Source organism: Protomyctophum parallelum (genome assembly GCF_964188405.1).
Source record: "Protomyctophum parallelum genome assembly, chromosome: 15".
NCBI classification, from domain to species: domain Eukaryota; kingdom Metazoa; phylum Chordata; class Actinopteri; order Myctophiformes; family Myctophidae; genus Protomyctophum; species Protomyctophum parallelum.
Window position 1 is genome coordinate 26,697,655 of NC_139710.1, and position 25,000 is coordinate 26,722,654.

A 25,000-nucleotide genomic window follows, 5' to 3' on the forward strand; every position below is an offset into this window, starting at 1 on the left:
CGGCCCGTCGTCGTCCGCGGAAGTCGAGGGAGAGCCGCGGCGGCGGCGGCGGCCGTCAGCGGCCGTAGACCCCGGCGGTAGCCCTCCGTTGCTGCCATGAACCCCGCCGCCGGCGCTCGCGTAGCTGGGGCTGATGACGGCTTTAAATCCGTGGCCGCCGTTGTTGGTCCACGGAGGACAGTTGGGGTGCGGCGGCGGCGGCCCGGCGGCGTGCAGGGCGAGGAGGAGGCCGCCACTGGGTGGCGCCACCGCCGGCGTGGTGGAGCTGCCTACGCTGTGAGTGGCGGGGCGGGCGGGGCCCGGCGTGGACGCACTCAGGCTGCCGCTGGTGCTGTGCGTGGGCAGGCTGGACATGGAGTTGCGTCCGGAGTCGGACAGCGTCCCTGGAAGGGGGAGGAGGAGGAGAGACGACGAGAGACGATGGACAGTGGACAATTTTATTCAATTATACTGTCACGTTGAAGTGTGCTTCCCCCGTCGTGATTTATGTCAACAGAGACAAATAGACGGGACAAAATACAGTATATACGGCAATCGCTTTCTATCGCATATACTGATGACCTATATATGCGGTAATCCCGTACATCCAAATGCTGTTCTCGCTGTTGTCGTATGTCAGTGTGGTTCTCAACCTGTGGGCCGGGGGGCTGCAAATGGGCCCCCAGCTAACTGGCGACACACTCAGATTTGAATGATAATATAACATAACACAATGATAATAATGTAAATTTTTTCCATTGTATTTACTTTATTTAAAAAAAAGAAAATCTACTACCGGTATGTTAGTTCCATTGATCCAAGCCGGAAAACACAATCGATCGATTGACCGTTTAAAATAAACACGCTCTAAAAGATTGTCCGCCTATACTTTCATCAAGTGTTTGTCTATCGTGACGTGGCCAGAGTCTGGGGGTTTCTTATAGGGTCCATGTGTCATTAAAATCCATGTGCGAGCACCTGAGAAGGTGTCTTGCTTCGTGCTGTGTCCGCAGGTGTCGGCCGGCGGGACCCTGGCCCTCTCCAGGGGGCTCAGGTGGTGGTCCAGACTGCTGGGGGGGCCCCGCCCCGCCGTGGCCCCTGCTGCAGGGGACGAAGTGCTCCTGGGAAGAACGGGCTTGAAGGCGGTGGGCCGGAAGATCGCGGACTTGTCCGCCTGGAAGAGGAAGGAGAAGGATTATAAGTTTGTCTATATCCACGAGTCTCCGGTGGCCCTGCATGAGGCCTTGCGTGTCAGTCAATAATAATGTGGGAACACAACCTGACGGAAATCAGCCGGGGGGGGGGGGGGGGGGGGGGGGTCCCGGGCTGCAGCCCACCCTATAGCCCAGGGTTCCCCAATTAGCGGCCCACGTGCCATCTGCGGCCCGCGGAGCGCACCCTTGTGGCCCACGGAAGGGGGGGGGGGGGGCAGATATAAATGGCAATAAATTGGGGTCAGTAGCCTCTGCATGTCAAACGGGGGGTCCTTTTCAAATGGGGTCTTGCCCTGAACATTAATTTCAGGGCAAGACCTAGACCTCGCGCGTGCCGACTCGGCCCCCAGCCTGGTACCGTAGTCAAAATATGGCCCTTGAGGAAAATTAATTGGGGAACCCTGCTATAGCCCAACGGTAAATCCGGCCCTGCTTCACAGAGATGAACGTATAGCAGCGCTGTGCGAAAGAAGAGGGGCCGGGTGGGGTAAAAAAAACCCAACAACTGATATTTACTCTTTTCTTTGCCGATATATAGTGTTGTTGTTAAAGCATTGGAAATGGAAACCACAGAGGAATGCATAGCTACTTTAACGCCGTGTTAAAAAAACATACAGTAGGGCCTACACACATGTTTAATTAACGCCCTGGAGTCATTTTAAAGATCAACTTGTAGTTCCACGCACGTGAACAGCGATCTGTACCCCCTGCTCTCGCCTCCTCTCCCCTCCCATCCTGTCCAGCTCTCCCCCCCCCCATGCGCTGGCTGTCTGCTGCCTGAAGATGAATGGCCTCTCTCTCTCTCTCTGACATTAATAATGTTGAGCCACCGGCTGGAGTTGAAGTGTGAGTTGGCTCAAGCTTGTTGTTCGGGCTCAGCATTCCTCCTACTTCTATACCCACTGACTTCATATGGCTTGGATGGTAGGCCTGGGATGCTGTTCTGACCCCTCTTCCTCTCCTCTCCTCTCCTCTCCTCTCCTCTCCTCTCCTCTCCTCTCCTCTCCTCTCCTCTCCTCTCCTCTCCTCTCCTCTCCTCTCCTCTCCTCTCCTCTCCTCTCCTCTCCTCTCCTCTCCTCTCCTCTCCTCTCCTCTCCTCCCCTCCCCTCCCCTCCCCCCCAGAGAGGGAGCGGTGATATAAGGCCCTCTCCTCTCCTCTCCTCTCCTCTCCTCTCCTCTCCTCTCCTCTCCTCTCCTCTCCTCTCCTCTCCTCTCCTCTCCTCTCCTCTCCTCCCCTCCCCCCCAGAGAAGGAGCGGTGATATATAAGGCCCTCTCCTCTCCTCACACCACAGTCTTCCCATATATCTACTGTACATACTGTAGTAGTACAATCATTGCTGTCAGGTGGAAACCTTGTACCATCCCTTCTTTATTATTACTTTATTGCTACTTTTACTTTTTTTTTCCACCACTGCCCTTCTGCCTTATAGTCTTTTCCATCTCATCTCATCTCTCCCTCCCTCCCTCCCTCCCTCCCTACCTCGGCCTCTCTTTCTCTCTGTCTCTCTCTCTCTCTCGTTCTTTCTCCGTCTACTTAGCTTCCGTTTCATCTCTGTCTCTGTGGCTGGCCCCTTCTCTCCATCTCGCTGTCGCTCTCTCTTTCTCTATCGCTCCATCCATCCATTGCAGGGTATAAAGGTCTATTGAGGGAGCTGTGTGCTTGAGTGTCGCTGGAAAACCTTGTATCTCCATATTTCAAATTCTCGCGTTTTTCCCCCCTAAATAATCGTTGCTCAATTGAGTGTCGACAAATGTATAGTGAAAATAGTAGATCCACAAGCTCACAAGTCACTACTCATCGCGAAACATTGTGAACTTGTAGATCGAATGTTTAAAAAAAAAAACACGAACATCAAAAAGTTTTTTCTTTTTCACATACAAGGTTCCCCCACGCGGCAGCGAGGATATCGTCTCTTCCGGGGGGAAAACCTCACATGTCCAAAAGCGTTTCAGGATTCAAATTTAAAAACATCAAACGTAGAAGATCTACAAGCTCAAAACGCGCTGCTTCACGCCGCGTTTCAAGCTTGCGGATCTGCGGGATGATTTGTGTGACTCTGTAGTGTGATTTACGAACAAAAACACAAGAAGTTAGAATATGGAGATAAGAGGTTTCTGTAGACCTGGCACGGCACAGACAGACAGACAGGGTCTTCTCTCCTCAGAGGAGATCAAGGCATTCCAGGGTCATTAATCTAGAGAGGAGCTGATTAGTAAAGCTTGGATGTTGAATGCATTGGGGGAGAGATGAGAAATGGCTGACTACCGTCTCTGTCGGCTGGAAAGAAACCTCATTATGTCCAAAACAGTAACTTTCAAGGATTCAAATTAAAGGACAGCATCAATACGCTCGAAACCAGCCCTTCGCGCCGCGCTTCGAGCTTGTACATCTGCTACTTTCAATGCCTTTGTGACTGTGACGCTGTATAGTATGATCAAATAGGATGTTAAATGATGGGGGAAAATAGGAGCTAAGAGGTTTCTGTGCAACAGTGATGATGCTATACAACCAGTCTATCCTGTTGTTGTACTGCAGTGGCAGTGTTTCTAAATTGTAAATGTACTGCATTTACAGCAGGGCTTTTCTCTGTTCTCTTTCTTTTTTGTAATGCAGTGTTTTACAAAGTACTTCACATTCACCCGCATGCATTCACACACCAATGGCAGAGGAAACCGTGCAAGGCACCAACCTGCTCATCGGAAACAGCACTAGGGGGTCAGTGTCTTGCTCAAGGGCACTTTGACATGTAGCCGGGAGGAGTCTCTGATGTCATGGACACTGGGCTCACTTACTTACTTCCTGGACTACAATTCCCATAATGCTTTGTTGCACTGCTCCTCCTTGTGGATAGGGGGAGGGCTGTCTTACGAGACAACATGTAGTCCATGAAGTAAGTGAGCCCAGTGTGACATCAGAGACACTGGGCTCACTGCTAAAACCACATATTACACACATAAAGACCCCCAGGAAAGTGTTCTGAATCTTCTGAACGTCATTAACATATATTTTTTGGCAAAAAGGGTGAAGTGTCAGGATCTTCAACCTATCTTCATATAACTCATGAAATAAACGGTACAATTTTTGTCTGCTCTGTGTCTCAGAGGAGGGCTGTGGACAATTCAGAAACGCACCTACTGTACCAGTGACATCAATGGGGAATCGAAACCTAACAGGAAAGTTAACATGGAAGCCATTGTTCTCACGTTAACAAAAAGTTTTAAATTTTTAATATTTTAATCCTGTTGCGTGGCGGTGGCCTAGGGGCCCAACATTTCTAAATCCGCCTATGTATGCACATATTGTATGCCATTGTAGAAATAAGTAACTCTTCCTACTTATTCCCTCACAGGTGTTATCGATGATACTAATAAAGGAGTCAGGACTCAGGGTGCATGTTGGCTCATTGGAAACACTACACACCAGTGGGTCTCAAAGTGTCCTTGTGTGGCATGTGCTCCAGATGGCCGTGTACGGACGTGTAACTCTGAGTGTGTACAAATGGAACCAAATGGGCCCGTACAAGGCTTAAATTCCATTTCTCAAAGTGGGATGGGAGTCCTTGAAAGGAAAAAGGTTTGAGAACCACTATACACCAAATGGAACAGAGCCTTATTTAGTATCATCGGTAAGAAGAAGGAAGAGTTCTTTCCAAAATGAAGTACAGTATGTTCATAGAGCCTATTCAAATCCACCATCGTAGAATTTCCCAGCCACCAAAATGGAAAACAGAAAACGAATGCTATGGGGTGGAATTTTCTTATCTCAGGTAGGCCTATGTGTAAAAAGTTGTACAGTCTTGTAGCAAAGGCTTGTCAATATGTAAGACCCACAGTCCCACACAGAAGAAAACCCATTTTTGTGGTAAAAGCGCTCAAACTTTCTTTATTTCCCTGCCTTCCTCTCCTTACCCTCCCCCTCTTGTTCCCTTTCTTTGTTTTTTCTTGGGAATTTTTTTTAGGTTTGCAAGTATAGGGCCTTTAATGGTTAAATTACAATTATTTGATCATGTGTATGACTCATAAGAATCAGGTAAAACTAGAAAAAGTGCCCTTCTGGGCACAGGTCTCCACCAGGTTATCCACAGATCCGTGCAGTTAGAGGTAAAAACACTTTTCGGCCAGTTATAGCGCCACCTTGAGGCTGAGTTGAAATTGTTCATGTGGCATTTTGTCCTCGGCCTAGTGGGAATGTGGGTGCACAATTTCACGGAAATCACGCGATGTGTTCATGATTTGCAGCATTTTGTTTGAAACTGAGCACTCCTGTGAACTTTGGAAGCCAATCTTAACCAATCAGGATGGAGTCTGAGAAATCTGAAAGACTGGTTTGGTTGAATGGCTCTAGAGAGACTGTGTAACAATTTGCGTGATGTTTGGACAAAATCTGTAGGTGTGCTGTGCAAAAACTTGTTTTGCACAAAGCGGCCTCCTGGTGGCGCTATAACAGGCCGTTCTGGAAAGTTTGGGGCAGAGGTTCATCGTTGGCATCCAGGGAGTGTGTGTGCAAAATTTGGCATCGACCGGGTTAACGGTGGCCGAGATTAGCTGCTAACGGACGGACACACACACACACACACACACACACACACACGGACGGACGGACGGACGGACGGACGGACGGAGTGCAAAACATACTCTCTCCCCATGCCTTCGGCCTGGTGGAGACAATAAGAGTTATTCAGAAAATAATGCATAAAAGGTACAGAAGGCTCAAAGAATGATACTGATGAGACTCCTCTATACTGGGCTTTGCACATGCATGCAGAGTGACTTAAAATTCAACATCCAACTGTCACTAAATGTGGGTCGGCCCGCTAACATTCTCCAACAGTGCGTGAATGAGGATGCATAATTAGGGTATTCTGTAAGTCGACATGACAGCCTACATATTGACTCTCTGGGTCACATATACATGCATGTCATAGGTTTTTTACGACGGTGAAGCATTCACCATTGAAAATGAGGCCAATGCGCAAGAAAATGCTGCGGCTGTCATTAATACATGGTAAATGGTGCATTTATATAGCGCCTTTATCCAAGGTGATTTAGATTCGATTGTGCATTACATTCACCCATTCATACACCAATGACAGAGGAAACCATGCAAGGCGCCAAGTTGCACATCGGGAGCAATTAGGGGTTCATTGTCTTGCTTCAGGGACACTTCGACACTATGGGCTCCATTTTTGTCGCCGCCTTTACCCACGACGCGGCCCGAAGATTAAGAATATAGGAGCTTGCTCTGTCCCTTAATGGTATTTTGGTCCAGCGTCACCCGCTAATAGCCGCTATCTATTTTGCCGACACCGGTAGCACAAGTGAGACTTCAAGGCAGCAACACATCACTCTTCCATGGGCTATAGACCGTAAGGCTATGAAGCAATATAGAACTGGGCATAACGGGCAACGGATATGGGATCTCTTAAAGGCAATGGCACATGGACCGGTGATTCGTTTGATTAAAACATGGATTGACAAACCACACCTATGCATGATACGTGTAACGGGTAACGGAGGTGTTTTAGGGATTTAGACAGGTAACCAAAATACCAACTTTAGTGGGGGAACACGCCCCTTTCCCACTGCTAAATCCCCAAACAGTGTATTTAGAAAGATCGAAAGAAAATGGAGCCGCCTAACTCTGGGGGAGCCCGGGTTCGAACTGCAGGCAACCTTGCGGTTCCCATCCGGCCACTCTGCCCCTGAGCCACCGCCGTCCCCCATATGGTTATAGGGAAGGTGCCGCTATTTCCCCTCCTGTTGGTTGCAGAAGACTTTTCATGCCATTATATCTAGACTTTACACTTGATTTTATTACCATAGTAAACAGTCGCTAGTTTAGTGGTTTTAGGTTTAGTGTGCTAGTATATAGCTGGTGTAATGTAATGTTGTATGGTAGCGCATGCAGTTATGTAGGCATAATCTCACACACTCCTTTTGGAAGTCTGCTCTGTCTTTAGTAGTAGAGCATACTGTAGCTAGAGCCTATGGAGAAAAAAAAGAGTCTCCTTTGTGTCTCCATAGGGAACACAATAAAATTATTGGTTTAGGAATGCAATTTTTTTATATATATATATCCATAAATTCAAGTCTCCATGGTGTAAATAATCGATTGAAAAAAGTAATTTAAGACTTTTTAATACCAAATTGGCCAAATTGACAAATTACGACATATAGGAAACATTGTGAAAATAGTCGATCTACAAGCTCACAGCACCTCACAGTGCGAGGTGTTGTGAGCTTTTACTTCGCCTATTTATCCGTGGAACCGAGTCAGACTGAATGTAATGCCTATACAATTTCAAGTGCTTCTCAGGGTGGGTGGGTTCCCAGTTCAAATATGATTATTTTGGGCAGTCACGGCCTGAAAATGTTCCGGAGCCATCGTACTAGATAGAGGTGGATATATGGGTACCATGGTTCAGTGGCAGAGGTGATTGGGTACACCACCACAGAAACACAGCCTTTGGTCAGTCTGCTGCTTTCTCAGTTAACCCCTTTTGGACTGAGGTCGATTAAAAAGAAGGCTTCTAAATCCTAACATTTTTCTGAAAAACACAGCATGTTTCCATGTCAGTGGTGATCAACTTTTTTCATGTCAAGGACCCCCAGAATTATCTCTATTGGGCCACGGACCCCCCATCTCAAAATATGTAGTTCCACGGACCCCCCAGAATCAAATATGTTAGTTATAAATAAATAAATATATATTCAATGATTTGTGCCACATTTTAACGATAAAAAAAAAAATAGCAGACCTATACAAGCTCGTAGCGTGCCACTCGGTATAACGTAATGTTATATAAAAAAGGGGTTCCTGCCCAAAATGGATTAAAGGTATATTCAGTGATTTCACTTAATTCAAATATCACTTATTCTTTTGTTTTGTTGTGATAATCCTCCCTACTATAGAGTGTGCTGGCCATATAAGGAGTTCCTCCCTGTCCCCAGTTAACCCCTGGGGGTCAAAAAACCTTAGGTTTCGTTTTTGACTCTCTATCCTGATTGGACGAAAGGCTGGGTCCCACAGCCAAAAACGAAACCTAACGTTTTTTGAGTGAAATCACTGAATATACCTTTAAAGTAGTGCGGAAGTGGTATTCAATACCCATAAACATTACAATCTCAGGCTTTTGCAATGTTTAAATTAAAACCAGTCTCAAGCTTTTGGCTCAAATCAGCACAAATATGTCACCACCGTTTGCCTTTTTATTGTTGTTTTTCGGTCATTTTTATACTTTAATCTCACACTGGTGGACTGCGTTATCGTGCCGATTTGTATCTCGTGGCTGTCGAGCAGAAACCTTGTATCTCCATATTTCAACTTGTTACGGTAGTTTTCTTTATACAAGAGAGGCACTTACAAATGGTGAAAATAGCAGATGTACAAGATCATAACATGTTGCAATGCGCCGCATTTGAGCTTGCAGATCTGCTATTTTCACTATTTTTCACTTTTGGACATACAAGGTTTCCACCTGACAATGACAATTTGCTGTTCTGTGCTGTGTCTCCACTTGCCCAGGGACAACAGATGTAAATGCGTTGCTAACAAAATTTAATATAGAGTAGAAATGAGATTACACGGAAATGAAATAAATATTGTCTAGTGCAGTGTAACATAATAGTGTTATAAAGAGGAGCTTAAAGTGTCTGAAGCTATCGGTCATCATGTAAACTGTACGCGTTTATCTGTTTGTTTACTTTCATTGTCTGGCGTTTTTTCTTTCTTTTCCCCCCCCACTCTGCTACTGCAGCTGCTGTAACAACCGTCCACCCACCACCTCACCACCCTTCTGGCAAATACATTACATTTTATCTATCCTAAGTTAACAAAGAAGTGACAACAAACAAAACTGTGTGTGCGTGAGTGTTTACTGTTTACCCTCTCAACCGCCGTTTTCCCTGCCATGGGAGGAGGAGGCAGCTTGGGAGGAGGAGGCAGCCTGCTGCCGCCTGGGTCCGGCATGTTGTCGCTGCTGCCGGTCCCGACTCCACCCTCCAAACCGCCCCGCTGGTACGCCGATCTGGGTTTTTGGGTTACCTATATCCACAGAGAGCGGGGGGGGGGGGGGGGGGGGGGTAAACCGCTTACCTCCATATCTTAACTGTGTTTTTCCGTAAATTAACGGCCCTATTGATCATACCAATTTTGAATGTGAATATACATCATTTTGGGGGAATATTTAAGCAATAAGCCACGAGAGGTCTCAGGTTACCGGTTATTTTACACTGCCTGGGAGCGTACGAAGACCCGACGCAAAGCGGAGGGTCTTCTACCTCCCAGCCAGTGTAAAATGCCCGGTAAGCTGGGGCCTCGAGTGGCTTATTGCTTTTCTAAAACGGTTACAAACATATAGCAATATTAAAACTATTAAATTCACAAAAGTATCTACGCTTTGTGCCACCAGAGCGAGCGACCCAGAGCCAAAACACTTCCTTGTTTTGCTCCGCAAGTAGCCTATGTGACGGGAGAATAGCGCTTGATGTATTTACGGGGCTGCCTGGAGCCACACATTCACAGTCATATGAGCCGGGCGGTGCTTAGACGCCCGCACGGCATGCGTTTGTAAAGCAATCAAGCGCTCCCCTTCCCCAGTTCAGCTACAAGGCTGCAGTTTGATACAAAGTGATTGAAGCAGTGGGTTATCGGTGAAATTTACACCGGTCACGTGACGGTAACCAGCCAATCAGAATGAAGTATTGGGACTACCCGTTTTAGAAACATCATTTTAGATCTCAGAGAACTACTGATTTAGAAGACATTAATGGGTTAATAACAATTGTGTGTATCTGCACAGGAAGATGCTGCTTTGGGGAAGCCGGCCTGTTGAAGCCTGGCTGTGTAGTTGGGTGATTAGCCCCTGACGAGCTGATTGAGCTGATTGATTAGAGCATGGGGAGCACCTGGGGTGGATTGCTGTTCTACTGTGGTTGGTTGATTAGAAATCGAAGGGTGGAGCCTGCAGAGTATATTAAGGGGAACAGCCATGGGGAGAGGTTGACATTTCTGTTGATTTGAGTTGTTGATTTTATGAGTTGCATTTTCATCAGTTGTACATTTTTGTCACTATTTGTTGTCCTGGAATCTGGATCCAATTAAAAATGCGTATGGGACAAATGCGTATGCATTAGGCCACGCACCCCACATAACTCAGAGAGTCTACAAATGGAACCAATGCCTGTAACTCTCAGAGTTACAAGCCTTCAAGGGTCCATTTTGTTTCCTAACTATAGACTTATCTCTTCAGACTCAACCTTAGCACTGGACGCATTTTTGACGACCATGCAGACTTACCCCAGTCATTGGTTCTCATGTTTTTGTTACTTGGTTAGAATGTAATTCGACAACTATCAATCATTTCGTTGTAGAGACAGACCCCCCTGTAACCACGCCTCCCCAAGGACCTCCGCAGCCCCGGTGTGTGAGTACTACTGTAATATGCCTCCTTCACTGCACGGACTCACCTTGATGTAGAAGAAGTCGTCGCTGTGTCCTGAGCGGGAGTGGGACAGGGCCTTGGAGGGCTGACTGGACGACGTCGACGACGAGCCCTGGGCCAAACCGTGCTTCAGTAAAGCGTCCAGGCTGCGGCCGCCCGGCCTCCTCTGCCTCTGGTTGCCGGTTCCCTTCTTCAGTGTGCACTCTGAGGCCTGGCAGGAAGGGCGGTGGTGCAACGGTTAATCCAACTGACCAATGCACAATGCACACAGAATAACTCTTCCTGTTTCAGTGGCCCCCTTCCCCCTACTTCCTTCACAGGTGTTACCGATGATACCAATTAAGGCTCTGTTCTCTCTTAACACCGCCAGAAACACGAGGAACACGAAGGTTTAAATTAGTACCCTATAGCCCGCCAAACCCAAGATTCTTTCATCCATTTTTTTATCCGATCGTATTGCTAGCTGATGTTGCTACCCGCATCAACACAGAGTGGGACACTGGCCGCGGGCATTTTGAACATGCGCACTCATCCACTTCCAGTCTAAGCCCACCATTCACAGCTCTGTATCTGAGAAAGGACATTGAGGGGGCCGTTTCTGGTGAATACAAGGGTTTTCAACGGGCCGTAGCAGGCGGGCTGACACTCGCGGTCGGCATTTTCAGACACCGACCGACACATCAACATCCGGGCATGACACAATAATAAATAATAAACGGAACATATTTTTTTCAGGTGGTTTGCCAATTTCAGCCAATCAGGAGAGCTTCAACTTTATTATAGTGTTCCAGTTAAAATCTTCTCTGCTCACGTCATGCCACCACTTCCAATTTAACTTGTTTATTCTCTCTCGCCTGATTGGATAAGAAGCGGTTGACTGACCCTAAATTGCATTTACTGTTTAATAAAGAGTAGGCGATTCTATTGTGTGTTTGATTGGGAGCCAGTTGAAGGTCAATAGGTCATATAGCTGCAGCCTGCAGCCCTGGGAGCCAGTTGAAGGTCAATAGGTCAGCCCTAGGGTATATACCTGGCAGTGTTTGCTGTTGAGGCTGTGGCCGTTCAGGAGGCTGCCGACACTACCCATGATCCCGCAGGGCATAGGGGAGGAGGGCGCGGCGGGGCCGGAGGAACGCTGGACGGTTTACGCAGTGGTGGCGAGGAGGAGAGGACCGGAGTCATGACCCCACGACGGAGCTGTCACTGCTGGCTTCACCTGCAAGAGAGCATGGGGAACATGTGTTACGTTCGTTATGGAGCTAGCGTGGTGGTGGTGGTGGTGGTGTTTTTGGCAGTGATGGAAGACGTACAACCTCATTGATCGGCAGCATTCAGTACCGATCTGGAATCGTTTTCCAGAGCCGGTTTTGGTCGCTATATGCTATATGACAAAACAATATCAGTAGTTCTTCTTTCATATATACAGGTTTAATGTTTGTTTTTTTAGGTCCGCGTTTGTTTTAAAAACGCCATTGACAACGAAGATAAATTAATGTTTGTTTTGTCAAACATTAAATCCCATTGACAATAAAGATAATTTTATGTTTGTTTTGACACCGTTTGTTTTACATCATCATGACATCACCCAATATAGCTGCTCTATATATATATATATATATATATATATATATATATATATATATATATATAAGATATACCGAATTACTGTAGAACCAAATTACTGTAGAACAAAGAACGTTAATTATGAATTGAGTGGGCAAAACCATACCTATATTAGATTGTTATCACCATGAAACTTCCCCAATTGAGTACTTACACGAAGACAATGATTTATTGTATTACAAATTTTACATTTTTAAATATGCAAATGAGGCATTATGTACTACTGTGGAAGGGTTATCATATATTAATTTACTTGTATTGATCCTATAAACAATTTTATATAGGGTATAGTTTGTCCACCAATTTTAGAGCTCTGGCTCATGGACTAAAAACCAAAAAGAACCATTGGGAACCAACCGGTGGAAAAGGGGTCACAGAGTTACAGGCCTGTAGGTGTCCATTTGGGACCCCCTTCCTATAGGAAGCATTACATGGAACTGTTAAGAGAATCAAACCATTAACCCAATAAAACATGGGAAAGCATTGGAGTCGATTTTCAGTCGATGTAGCACATTGGTTGGCCATTCAAGAATAGCACAAGCACATTATAGAATATATCAAGCTTGTAGATCTGCTTTTTTAATTACTTTTTCGAATAATATATTTGTATTTTTAAGTGAACATTTTTAAATGAAGCGTAGCCTGCAGAGTTAGTTCATGCAGACATACTCGAGGGGGTTCGTGCCATGCTCAAGGCGCATACTATACTCAAGGGGTTTACATGCTGCATTACTGGCGTATAAGTGTATGCAAGTCCCACACGTCATTCGCTGATGTGGCAGTCAGCTGACCAATTGGGCGGGCTACTTAAGCTCACCAGTCTGCATGCTCTACCTGCCTTCCTCTGCATATGTTTCCTGGTTGTTATGTGATGTTTTCTCCCAGCACCACCGGTGGGCTCTGTTATTTATGTTCACCATGGGGGTTTATTGTATATCTATCTCCCTGCTCTTAATGTTTTACGATTGTCGTGCCGAGCAGGGAGAAAATGCAGCAGAGCCGAACGCCAAGTCAAATATCGTATGCACACTTGTATTCTCATTCTATAATAAATATTGGTTAAATCTATTCATGAGTTGTCTAACTGAACTCAAATCTTTGGTCCCTGGAACAAAATATTCCCTGGAACGGTCAAAATGTTTGACGACCACAGATATACTGTAGCAACATAATGGATTTAGAAGGCGTTTCATAGAATTAGTCTTAATTGGCAGTGGTTCCCAAACGTTTTAGCCCGTGACCCAAAAGATAAATGAGATGTTTGCCCGGGAACCAAACTACTGAAAATAGCATATACAAGCTTGTAGATCGGCTATTTTCACTCAGTCATAAAACATTTGTTTTCTAATTTATGGCATTTCTTAGATTCTTTTTTAGTTTATTCATTAAATGACTTTGGAAAAAAATCCTTTTTGAATTCGATTTTAATTAATTAAATGTATTCATTTTGCCTTTTTGGGGAATGTTTTTTGAAGTAATTAATAGTAACGACCCTATAATATAAAAACAAAAATGTAGGGAACAAAAAAACAAATAAAGGGACCCAAAAAAAACCCACACATGCATGGGTCCCATGTCCCAGTGTTCGGGAAACGTTAAAACAAATCCTAAAAGGATCCCAAGCCTTTCACAGTGTTCAGTTCTACAGCAGCAGGTGTACTCCCATTTGCAAAACAAACAAAGTGAGGAGAAGTGAGAGGAGAAAAAAGAAAGCCCTGTGCGTTGTTGGCACTCCGCCCGCGCTTTGTTCGCCTAGATTTATGGCGTAGCCGTTGATCTTGACAAATAACCCTTTGGGTGCCCTTCCTCTAAACAAACTTGTAATTAGGCTGCTTCAAATCTACTCAACACTTGGCGCAGTGTACGACACCGGCAAACCAGGAATTATATTATATGAAATATACTTCTCTATTATTCACCAGCTATTTTGACAGGGAGCGGGAGAGAGAGAGAGAGAGAGAGAGAGAGAGAGAGAGAGAGAGAGAGAGAGAGAGAGAGAGAGAGAGAGAGAGAGAGAGAGAGAGAGAGAGAGACCAACCGCGCTGACAGATTAAATGTTTTCAGAGCACAGTTGAGTATTTTTGTTTCCTGCTGGGCTAAAATTGTTTGATTGATTCTCCATTCTCCAAGTTTTGTTTTGTTTGTTTTTGAGTTTGTGCAAAACAGATTGAACTACAGTATGTGAAAGCTGATTTTTCTTTTAGACAGATTGAAATAAGTTTGAGTGTTTTTGTTCCACACCCGCTCTTTCAACCCACCAGGATGTGTGCTGCTTCCTAAGAGTTACAATTCCTGCTCTGCTACTCTCGTGTCCATTGTGATGTGTAGTACTAAGTACTTAGTACTAAGTACTTAGTACTAAGTACATTTACTTAGTAATAAGTACATTTACTTAAGGACAATTTTGACATAATTGTACTTTACTTGAGTATTTCCAATTTCCAATACTTTTACTTCGACTCCACTACATTTCAGAGGCAAATATTGTACTTTTACTCCACTACATTTATTTCAAAACTTTAGTTACTAGTTACTTTGAAGATTTTGATTATTAATTACTATTACAAAACATACATTAACCACTTCGACCCTATACACATTTCGGCCATTTGAAAATAGCCGATCTACAAGCTCACTATAATGCGTCGCAATGCATTCTACAGCTTGTAGAATGTAGATCTGCTGTTTTCAATAGATTTTTTTATACATTTGAAAACTTGAAATGGAACATTCTGCATAAGGACTACTTTCACTTTTACTTTACACTTTTTGATGCCAACACTTTTGTACTTTTACTCAAGTACAGTTTGAATTCATTTTTACTTGACATTTACATGTAACAGAGTACTTCTACATTGCTGTATTGATATTTTTACTTAAGTAAAATAAATGCAAAAGTAAGTACTTTTCCCTCCACTGTCCTTAAGGTTTTTGTGCGAGAGACACAAACAACCTGGTCTATGAGAACAAGCACAAAAGATTTAGAAACATTTTGATTATGTGTCAGAAAACAAAACAACAACATTTGAATATTGAATTATATTATAACAGAATCAAATGTGTTGTTATTATGGTCATGATTCACCAGGAGCCTGGATGGCTTGCTTCCAGGTTTAAAATAATTAATATAAATCTTTTTTTAGAAATCTCTATAGGGCAGTGTTTTTAAATCCTTTTAATTTCAAGGCCCTTTATTTATTCGGCATTTGGGCCACGGACCACCATGACATTTAGCCTAGCTCTCAGACCCCTAGGCTAGCTGTTGTTGGATAAGATTCCATGCATGCTTTTGGCAAACATTGAGCAAAATAACAATTGATTGATTGATTGATTGAAATATTTAGCACAAACTCCATACAAAGACTGTTAACTGTTAGTGGACGACCCTATTAAGCATTACACTTGTTTACAAGAGGGTTCACCATGTTCAATTCATCAAAAGTTTCAATTCTTCTCCATTCTTTGTGTAGACTTCTTGTAAATGCAGATGTTTAACAATAATGTAACTCGTAAAATGAAACCAAATGGACTCAACCAAATGGGTTTTCATCATTTAGCTGGGGACCACCTGGAACAGCCTCAAGGACCACTGGTGGTCCCCAGACCGCACTGGTTGAAAACCACTGCTATAGGCTTGGCTCAGGTCACACCTGTAAATATCTTTTTTTCATCCACAGCAGCCCTGAATTACATTGTTACTAGGACTTTACATTTAGGCCTATATGTCATATCACGGTACATCAATTATGTAAATCATTCCCCCTAAGATACAGTATGTCACGAGGAAAACGTGAGAGAATATCCGTCTCCATTATAGGACAGATTGAAAATAACTTGACAATTAACCACTTGAACCCCATTATTCCTAGCCTGGATCCAGCCCAAAGACCCCGCCCACTCTCTGAGTGGACTGCATCTCTTGGTCTGGTGTTGCACTGTGAACCTATAATAACCTATAATTTATTTTATTATCCAATGAGAATCGGTGGTGGGGGTGGGTCTAACGAACAACCAATCAGCGCTGAGGCCCGTTTTCAGCGTCATCACACAGCGCAACACACATGAGGAAGGAGGGAAAAACAACAACAATGGCTATTGGTTGAGGGAAATTCTAATCCCCTCCCCCTTGAAATCGCTCAGACAGGAGACAATGTCAGACTGTTCAAGAAAGCTACAGTCTGATAATCAGGCTACATTATTCCTATTCTGGACGCGTGTGACGGGCTGCGAGCTTGTAGATCTAGTGTAGGTTGAAAAAAAAAACGCAACAAGCACAGTGCAACTTTACAGGGTCTAAAGGTGGTTGCACACTGGCTGCGTTTTTTCAGAAAACCAACGGAAAAACGCCACAACAAATCCGAAAACGCGTCCAGTGTGCGGGACCTTAAGTCAGTGGTTCCCACACTTTTTCATGTCAAGGACCCCCACAATCACACTCATCAGACTGTGGACCCCCATTTGAAAATACATGCCAAGGACCTCCATAAGAGAAGGTTTTTGCAGCTCCAGCAGTGATTTTCAACCATTTTAATTTCAATGGCCCCGGGCCCGGTTTGACCTGAATTTGTCAGGAACACCTCAGTATTAAGACCCGTATGCAGAATAATCCAGGAAACAACGACTTGCACTCAAGTACCTTTATTTTAACTCAGAAAACCCTCCCAGGGCATACATAACAGAAAGTCCCACTCTTGGGCACACAGTGTTATAATTGAGCAACCTAACCAATAACACAGAGTCCCTAATATACCTCCATACTCATTAACAAAAGTCTCTTCAGCTTAGAAGCACAGGTGGACACAGTCTCACAATCAGCCAGGGGAAGGGAGGCAACAGAGGGGCAAAGGTAGGGACGGCGGTCCAGGCGTGGTACGTCCTAGGACAGGACGTGACAGAATTAGACTACGGGACCCTATTTAATGGCATTTCTATCTCATGGGACCCCGATGTTTATTGTGAAAATCAAAGTTAATTTAACTCTGAGAGTTACAGACCCATAAGGGTCTCTAAGTGAATATATTATTGATGTGATACATTCCAAATATTATCCATGTACCCTGTGGCTTCCCTGGACTTGCCTCACGGGCCGGCACCGCTTTGAGAAACCCTATAGACCACATAAGCACTATAGCGATTGTAAGCTTGTAGATCTGCTACAAAAGAAAATGTTGGCCATAAACAAGATGTTGAAGGGTATCTCTCATAATAATGTACCCTTGTTCAAATCATTGCGAACACAGTGAGCACTAACTATGAGACCTAGCAGAACATGTCTGCACACACACACACACACACACACACGCACGCACGCTCGCACGCACGCACACACGCACGCACGCACGTAAAAAAAAATAAAAACTAAAAAACAAAAAAAATACTTTAAAAAAACGTAAAGAAAACTTGCACACACACACAATAACTTAAAAAACTCAACTTAAAAAACTTTAACTTAAAAAAAATATCTTAAAAAAACACAAAAAAAGGAGAACTTAAAAAAAACCTTCAAAAAGTACGTAATTCATTCGAATTGTTCTTATTGCAATTTACGAGCTGCGTTCGCTTCCCGCGTTCGCACGTCTTACTTGTAGATATATACTTTAGCCCACATGGGTCCAGAAGGTCCACTGCCTTTAAGCACTTTGTATGGTCGGCCCGGGCTACAAACAAAAGCACAGGCCACACAGCCCCCCCCCCCCCCCCCCGCCATATTTGCTGCCGTTTTTTGAGTGGGTATATAGCTACACTTAGCTTCAGGCTAATCCATGGCTAATCACTGTTTGCACGCCCGGTGCTGAGGAGGACGCACTGAGCTGTCAGTGCTATGGCATTGTTCTGAGCAGGCTTTGAGCAGCAGTGTCGAGTGAGGGGGGGGGGGGGGGGGGGGGGGGGGGGGGGTGTTGAATGGACAGTGGTGGAAACTGGAAAGTAACTAACATTTATACTCAAGTACTGTACGTAAGTACAGTTGTGAGGTATTTGTATATACTTGCAACGCTTGCAGCATTTCCAATACTTCTACTCCACTACATCTCAGATCCAAACATTGCTCACTATACATTTATTTGATAACTTTAGATACCAGTTTCTTTGTAGATTTAGAATATTATTACGAAGCATATACATTGACCACTTCACCCCTCTATACATTTTGTTCATTCACAATGCGTCGCAATCCGACACATTGTGAGCGTGTAGATCTGCAATTTTCAAAAGATTTTATACAGTTAAAAACTTGACATGGGACATTCCGCGTAATGAGTACTTTTACTTTTGGTACTTTTAAATATATTTTGAAGCCGATACCTTTATACCTTTACTCAAGTACCATTTGAATTCCGGACTTTCACTATAACAGAGTATTTCTATATTGCAGTATTGATACTTTTACCTAACCCATTCTGGACGGGAACCCCTTTTGGTGTTAGCATTATGTTATACTTTAGCTATTGAAAAATAGCAGATCTACAAGCTCATAGCGCGCCCCGAGTGGCGCGCTATGAGCTTGTAGATCTGCTATTTTTCACCGCACTGACATAGAAACATGGCTTTTTCAGAAAACTGTCAGGGTGTAGAAGACATTTTTAGAATCTGATCTCAGGTCAGAATGTTGAATGGAAGACGACTGAACAACGTAGCCGTAGCGAGTTCTCATCCTTCAAAAGGCGGAGGGGAGAGACGGCCGTGGCGAGCCATGGGCCTGATAGATGTGTCATCAGTGGAAGGGAATTAACATGAGCGGCGGCAGACAGATAGCAAATCATCGTCGTCTGGTGGGAAACCTCGCATTGTCCAAAGCCACTATACTTTTCAGGACGTGACAAAATGAACCTGTGTGTGTGTGTTTACAAAAAAGAACGCAGGGAAAGTTTGAGCGGCGCGCACCAAAGGCATGTCGAATTCACGCTACTCGTATGACGGTATCGCACTCGGCACAACAGCGCCCCTACTGGTACTCATTATACTGGTGCTCATTAACGTCACATAGGTGAACACGGACATTGCTGTTCCTTGGAGTGGTTGCACCCAGGGACGAAGAGTCTGTGGGGGCCGGGAGGCCAGGGCCCCTATGAGGATTTTTGGGGAATTGCACCCAACCGCACTGAAGAGAGTCAAGACACTGTCCAACACCGCCCTCCCCTGGCTAAACCAGGCACGGGCCCCCATGAGGATTATGAAAACTATTCGTCCCTGGTTGCAAAAATATAAACAGCCACCGTTAAGAGACGCTCCAGCACAGACACGGAGGCTGAGGAAGAATGGAACCATGGAGAAAATGTTTATCCTTTATGTTTGTTGTGAATACTGTATAATGCTATGGTGGCGGTGGGAGAGAAGAGAACGGAGTGGGCACAAACTAATTTCATGCTGCAACGGGAGCCTTCATAAGCATAAAAGCCGGCACGCCGACAGCCACTTGGGAATCATCCAACTCAGCCATGGACGACCCCAAACCATCAAAACCACAACAAAGCTTTTTGATTCAGGGGATGAAGAAAATAAGAAATGCAAAAGAAAAAAAAAACAATAATATATACAATCTGCACATGCTGCACAGCTTCTGAAAGCTGTGAATAATGGCACATAATGTCATGTGCTTAAATTAGTACCTGGGTGGTGGTGCAAAGTGCAAAGCACTGCAATTCCACATGGCACTGCAGGTTGTAAACAGTGCTCCCCCCTGACGGGAGTCGTGACGATGACGCTTGTCTGGGTGGTCGGCCACGAAAAGAAAACCTATAGCACTCTCTCTCTCTCTCTCTCTCTCTCTCTCTATCTCTCTCTCTCTCTCTCTCTCTATCTCTCTCTCTCTCTCTCTCTCTCTCTCTCTCTCTCTCTCTCTATCTCTGGCAACCAACCGTCGCTCCTGGATATTAGCATTCTATACTGACATGAGGTGTAGGGCGATAAAACAATAGGATTTTTACTTACTGTCTGGGGCCAAACTAATCGCCCATCTCTATAGCAAGGCTGCTGCAGCAGAGCAATCCATCCAGTTCCTGGGGACAAGGCAGCAAGACACATATAAACGTGTGTGTGTGTGTGTGTGTGTGTGTGTCTGAGGGAGCATGTCCCTGACTGAACCATGGGTTCTAGTGAAAACATAACACTATCACACACCATGCAGCCAGGAGGGTCTTATGTGTTGTCTGTCTGTGTGTGTGTGTGTGTGTGTGTGTGTTGGAGGTGGAGGGGGTGGGGCCTTCCAAAGCCTGCCTTTCTAGTCAGCGGGAAACCTGGCTGGCTTTGCATTATAACCGACATCATGTAAATTTATGTGTGGGTGTGTGTGCGTTTGCATGTGTGTGTGTGTGCGTGTGTGTGTGTGTGTGCTTAGGGAACGTTCTGGGACGTCTGGGACCCACACACGCCCCAAGGGAGCCCAGTGTGTACAACATGTGCTCCCCATAGAAGCGGCACACGCCGCTCAAGTGATTAACTCCTCGGCCTTCACAAAGGAGCCGTAACACCCCCCTCCCCTCCCCTCCCCTCCCCTCCCCTCCCCTCCCCTCCCCTCCCGTGCCCCCTCACCCTCCCGTCCTCCCTCTGCTCGCCCCGTTATCGCCCCCACCCCGCACGCCCGCCCGCCCGCCTCTCCATCGACTAACTGTGTAATAACCATTCATCCTTTCCCTCCCCTTTTCCCATCACCCTCCCCTCTATCAATCCTCCCCCCCCGCCCCCGCCGTCCCTCCCTCTCTCCCCCTCTATCCATCCCCTGCTCCCCCCCCCCCACCCCTCTCTCTCTGAACAAACAACACTTTGGCTTGAAGGGAGCGAGAGTAAGTGAGAGAGTGTGAGGGAGTGAATGAGCGAGTGAGTGAGTGAGGGAGGGAGTGAAAAAAAAAAGAGGCTGCTTGCCCCTCTCTCTCTCTCTCTCTCTCTCTCGTTTCTCTCTTTGTCTGTTGAAGTGTGCCTCTTCTTTTGTGTGTGGACTCTTGTCGTGCCAGTTGATGTATTCTCCCCGAACGAACGGGCCAAGGACCAGATTTGAGTGTTAAATAAATGGCTACTCCTCACAATAAGAGGGACTGGAGTGTAGTGCTGTGGTTTTACAGTGATATGTCTCTCGCCGTTGTGCACGCACGCACGCACGCACACGTTCATATTAGCCTATATTTGTGAGGACATAACACTTTTTAGGACAGCATTGAATATTTGCTGAAAAATAAGTGAAAGGATTGCCCAAGAGTATATACTGTAGCATCTATATAAGCAAGTTCACAATGCGTGAGAGTTTTCGGTGTGAAATCGCCGCACTTGAAATAGGGAAACATAGGGAACAATAGGGAAACATATAACCTCCTCTGCCTTATACCCTATAAGCAGTACAACCTGAATCTGTTTCTTATTGTGATCTAGAGATATATTCTTTTCAATGATAAAAAGGAAATTAACTTACTTTTCGGGATTCAAATTCAAAAGTAGCAGATCTACAAGCTCAACTGTTATACTTTGTGGGGACATTTTGCGCTCACAAGTGTAGTACAATACAAGCACACTCTCATACGCACGCACGCACGCACACACACACGCACGCTCAAACACACACTCACAGACAGACACAGACCCAGCCAGAGTCCCGATTATCCAGCCGCCTGGAGACTTGGAGCCCACCCCCCCCCGAACGCCACTGTTGACAAAACAGAAATGCAAATCCTACATTTTGTTTTTGTATTAGATAAAAGGTATTTCTCCTCCACGAGTCAAACTCCATGACAGAGAAACAGCTCAGAGGGGATGTTTTTAGAGACGGTAGTGCACTATATTGATCCACTAAGGATATGGTTACAAACAGCATAGCCCGATATAGAATACAATCTGTCCTCTTGGAAAGTCAACTCGGAGCGAGCGGTGCGTGGGAATCAAATCAACGACGGGGGCTCTTCTGATATTAAGCAGCAATGATAATATTATCCTCTGACCTTGCCTGCGTGCCGGGATCAATCAGAGTTGCATTATAGTTTACATTACACCATAATGCGAGTTAAAGTTGTTTCCTCACAAAGTGCTTTCAAAAAGGTCGATCGGAACCCTTCATAATACCCCCCACTGAAACCATATCTCTCCCCTGATCTGTCACACAGATCCAGTGGTACAAGGTAATACGTACTTACTGTACTCAAGTACAGTGTATAGCCTTAGCCTATACTTGAGTACGACTTTGAGGTTATTACTTTTGCTTATTTCAGTATCTCCAATTTTCAACACTTTTACTTCTACTCCACTAGAAAACTTTAGTTACTAGTTACTTTGTCGGTTTTGATTACAAAACACATAAACCACTAAATAAAACATGTGAGTACTCCTTGCACCACTGCACAGATGTCAGCGTTAATCAGAGTGTAATTGACACTGATGACTTTACTGTCATCATGCATGGACCTTCTCAAGGTTCAAGGTTGTTAGTAAAGTCAAATGTATCTTTGTTTGGGGACTTTGGACATTGCAGCAGCATAGAGACCGATACACAACAGTAATATATATACAGTAATATGCCAGTACTTTTGTAGCCTACTTTTACTCAAGTAAATTTAGATTTCCAGATTTTATACTTGTAAGAGTATTTCTACACTGCGTTATTGTTAAAAAAATTCCCACCACTGAAAAGGGTTGAGTACTTTGGGTCATATTATAGCCTTTCGAGAGTCTCCCCCAATTATAGTCCAGTTCGGTTCCAACTCGGAACCGTGTGAGAACAATCAACGAGCCAGGATCACTCAGCCCAGTTGAATTCACATGCCAGGTGACAACCTGTCAGCCTAATTGGGGAAAGCATGTTAAAAGTGTGAGCTGAGAGTTGAATGTATAACTTGCGTTATATGCTTCATCCATGGACCAAGCAGTTAAAAAAATGATCTGACCCCGAAAAGCTTTTGAGGTCGGACAACATGATTTTAAGACCTTTGGTGAGACTATAGTGGGGCCTGGGAGGAGGGTCTCTGGAGGGGAGAGTTTGTGCGTGAGCACGCGCGCGCGCGTGTTTGCGTGAGTGTGTGTGTCAGGGGTGTCAGCTGGTCCTCTTTGGAAGAGGGCTTTGTGTCAAACAGGTCAGCTGAGACTGAAAAGGGCACACGCGCTGCAACCCCTACGCCCCCATGCAACCCCCCCCCCCCCCGATTATATTCAGATACGAACGCACATACATTACACACGCATGGCACGTGTCTGTATCACTTACTTATATTTAAATGTTATGAATGCCATTTCTACCCCATGCATTTTGCCATTATAAATCCTAGCCCTGGCTACAACTGAACATAGCAAGCTCAAAACACATTGCGTTGTGAGCTTGTGGATTAGCCATTTCCGGAAGTATAAATATGTCATAATTCACTCCAAACACTCCAAACCTCCGGCCCTCTCTGGCATTTTCAGCTGCTAAATATAATAGCTAAATATCTTGTGAGGAAAAGGAAATTTGTCCTCAACTTTGTCCTCTATTCCTCCTCAAAATCTACTATACTTGTTATTGGCACAACAACCCCAGCATTCTGAGGGGAACATTAGCCAAAAAAAGCGATCTACAAGCTCACAATGCATTGCAGTGTGACAAATTGTGATGTTGTAGATCGGTACAGTTGCAATTCCGTTTCAAGAGCAGAAGGTTATAGGTTGATACAAGTGCACAAAACCACACACACACACGCTCGCGAGCGTGCACACACACACACACACACACACACACACACACACACACACACACACACACACACACACACACACACACACACACACACACACACACACACACACACACACACACACACACACACACACACACACACTCACGCACACACTTAGAGCATGGCCAATCCATTATCACAGCCATTGGACGGCAGCAGCAAAGTGACTTCAGGAAGTGGATTTATAGTTCTTGCTTCACACTGACCATGAAATTGGGTGCCGTTGTTACTGTAACATTACGCAACCTTAAGGCACACCCATACCGCCACGGAGCCAGATGGCACCTCTGATTCACAATGTCTAACGTGTGTGTGTGTGTGTGTGTGTGTGAGTGAGTGTGCGTGTAATATATCAAGTTTATTGTGTCTGCCTTTTTCATCTTTTGCCACGGGTCAAATGTATAAGCCAAGTATTGTTTGTTGTTCATATCTTACATGATGGTAAACATTGCCGTTACAAAAAGACCATGCACCTGTTCCGGCACCACAGAGACTCCTCCCCCTACTAGAAGTCGGGTTTATGGTTAATCTTAACGAGACAGATACAGCAAGCTGAATATTTTCAGCACCACTGCTTTAAACATTGTAGAACTATCTATCTATATAGCCATGTTTCTATGTCAGTGGTTCTTCGATAAATAAATACAAATAGCAGACCTACAAGCTCGTAGCGCGCCACTCGGTGGCGCGCTATGAGCTTGTAGATCTGATATTTTTCAATGGCTATAAAGCATAACATAATGCTAACACCAAAAGGGGTTCCCGCCCAAGCCTTTATTTAGTAAGTCAAAAAAGACAACGTTTCAATTGTAACTATAACATCTTCATCAGGTCAAATATATGAAGCCAACTTTTATTGGAATACAGGAGTTTCACTTGTGTGACAGAGCATTTCTACATTGTGGTAGTGGTACGTAGAAATCTGATTATACTCATTTATTTCAAATTTGATTGAGGATAAAGCCCTTGCTGAGATGCATCAGTTCGTTTATGAGGGGTCCTCAACTTACTTCTTCCAAAACTGGTTTGTGTGTGTGTGCGTGTGTGCGTGTGTGT

At 44.8% G+C, this 25,000-nt stretch overlaps 1 protein-coding gene across 1 annotated transcript in view; it reads right to left on the reverse strand.

Annotated features, from left to right (window-relative positions):
* lzts1 (leucine zipper, putative tumor suppressor 1) overlaps window positions 1-25,000 on the reverse strand; it is a gene marked incomplete at its 3' end in the record, with an annotated part of 48,588 nt that overhangs the window by 13,427 nt on the left and 10,161 nt on the right. Inside the window, exons 2-6 of the mRNA XM_083783400.1 lie at window positions 11,668-11,853; window positions 10,663-10,848; window positions 9,080-9,238; window positions 958-1,153; window positions 1-383 (exon numbers count right to left, since the gene is read on the reverse strand). The exon at window positions 1-383 is cut by the window's left edge and continues 126 nt beyond it. Coding sequence (XP_083639526.1) covers window positions 1-383; window positions 958-1,153; window positions 9,080-9,238; window positions 10,663-10,848; window positions 11,668-11,739 — 996 coding nt within the window. The 5' untranslated portion in view covers window positions 11,740-11,853. The remainder of the gene's footprint in view (window positions 384-957; window positions 1,154-9,079; window positions 9,239-10,662; window positions 10,849-11,667; window positions 11,854-25,000) is intronic.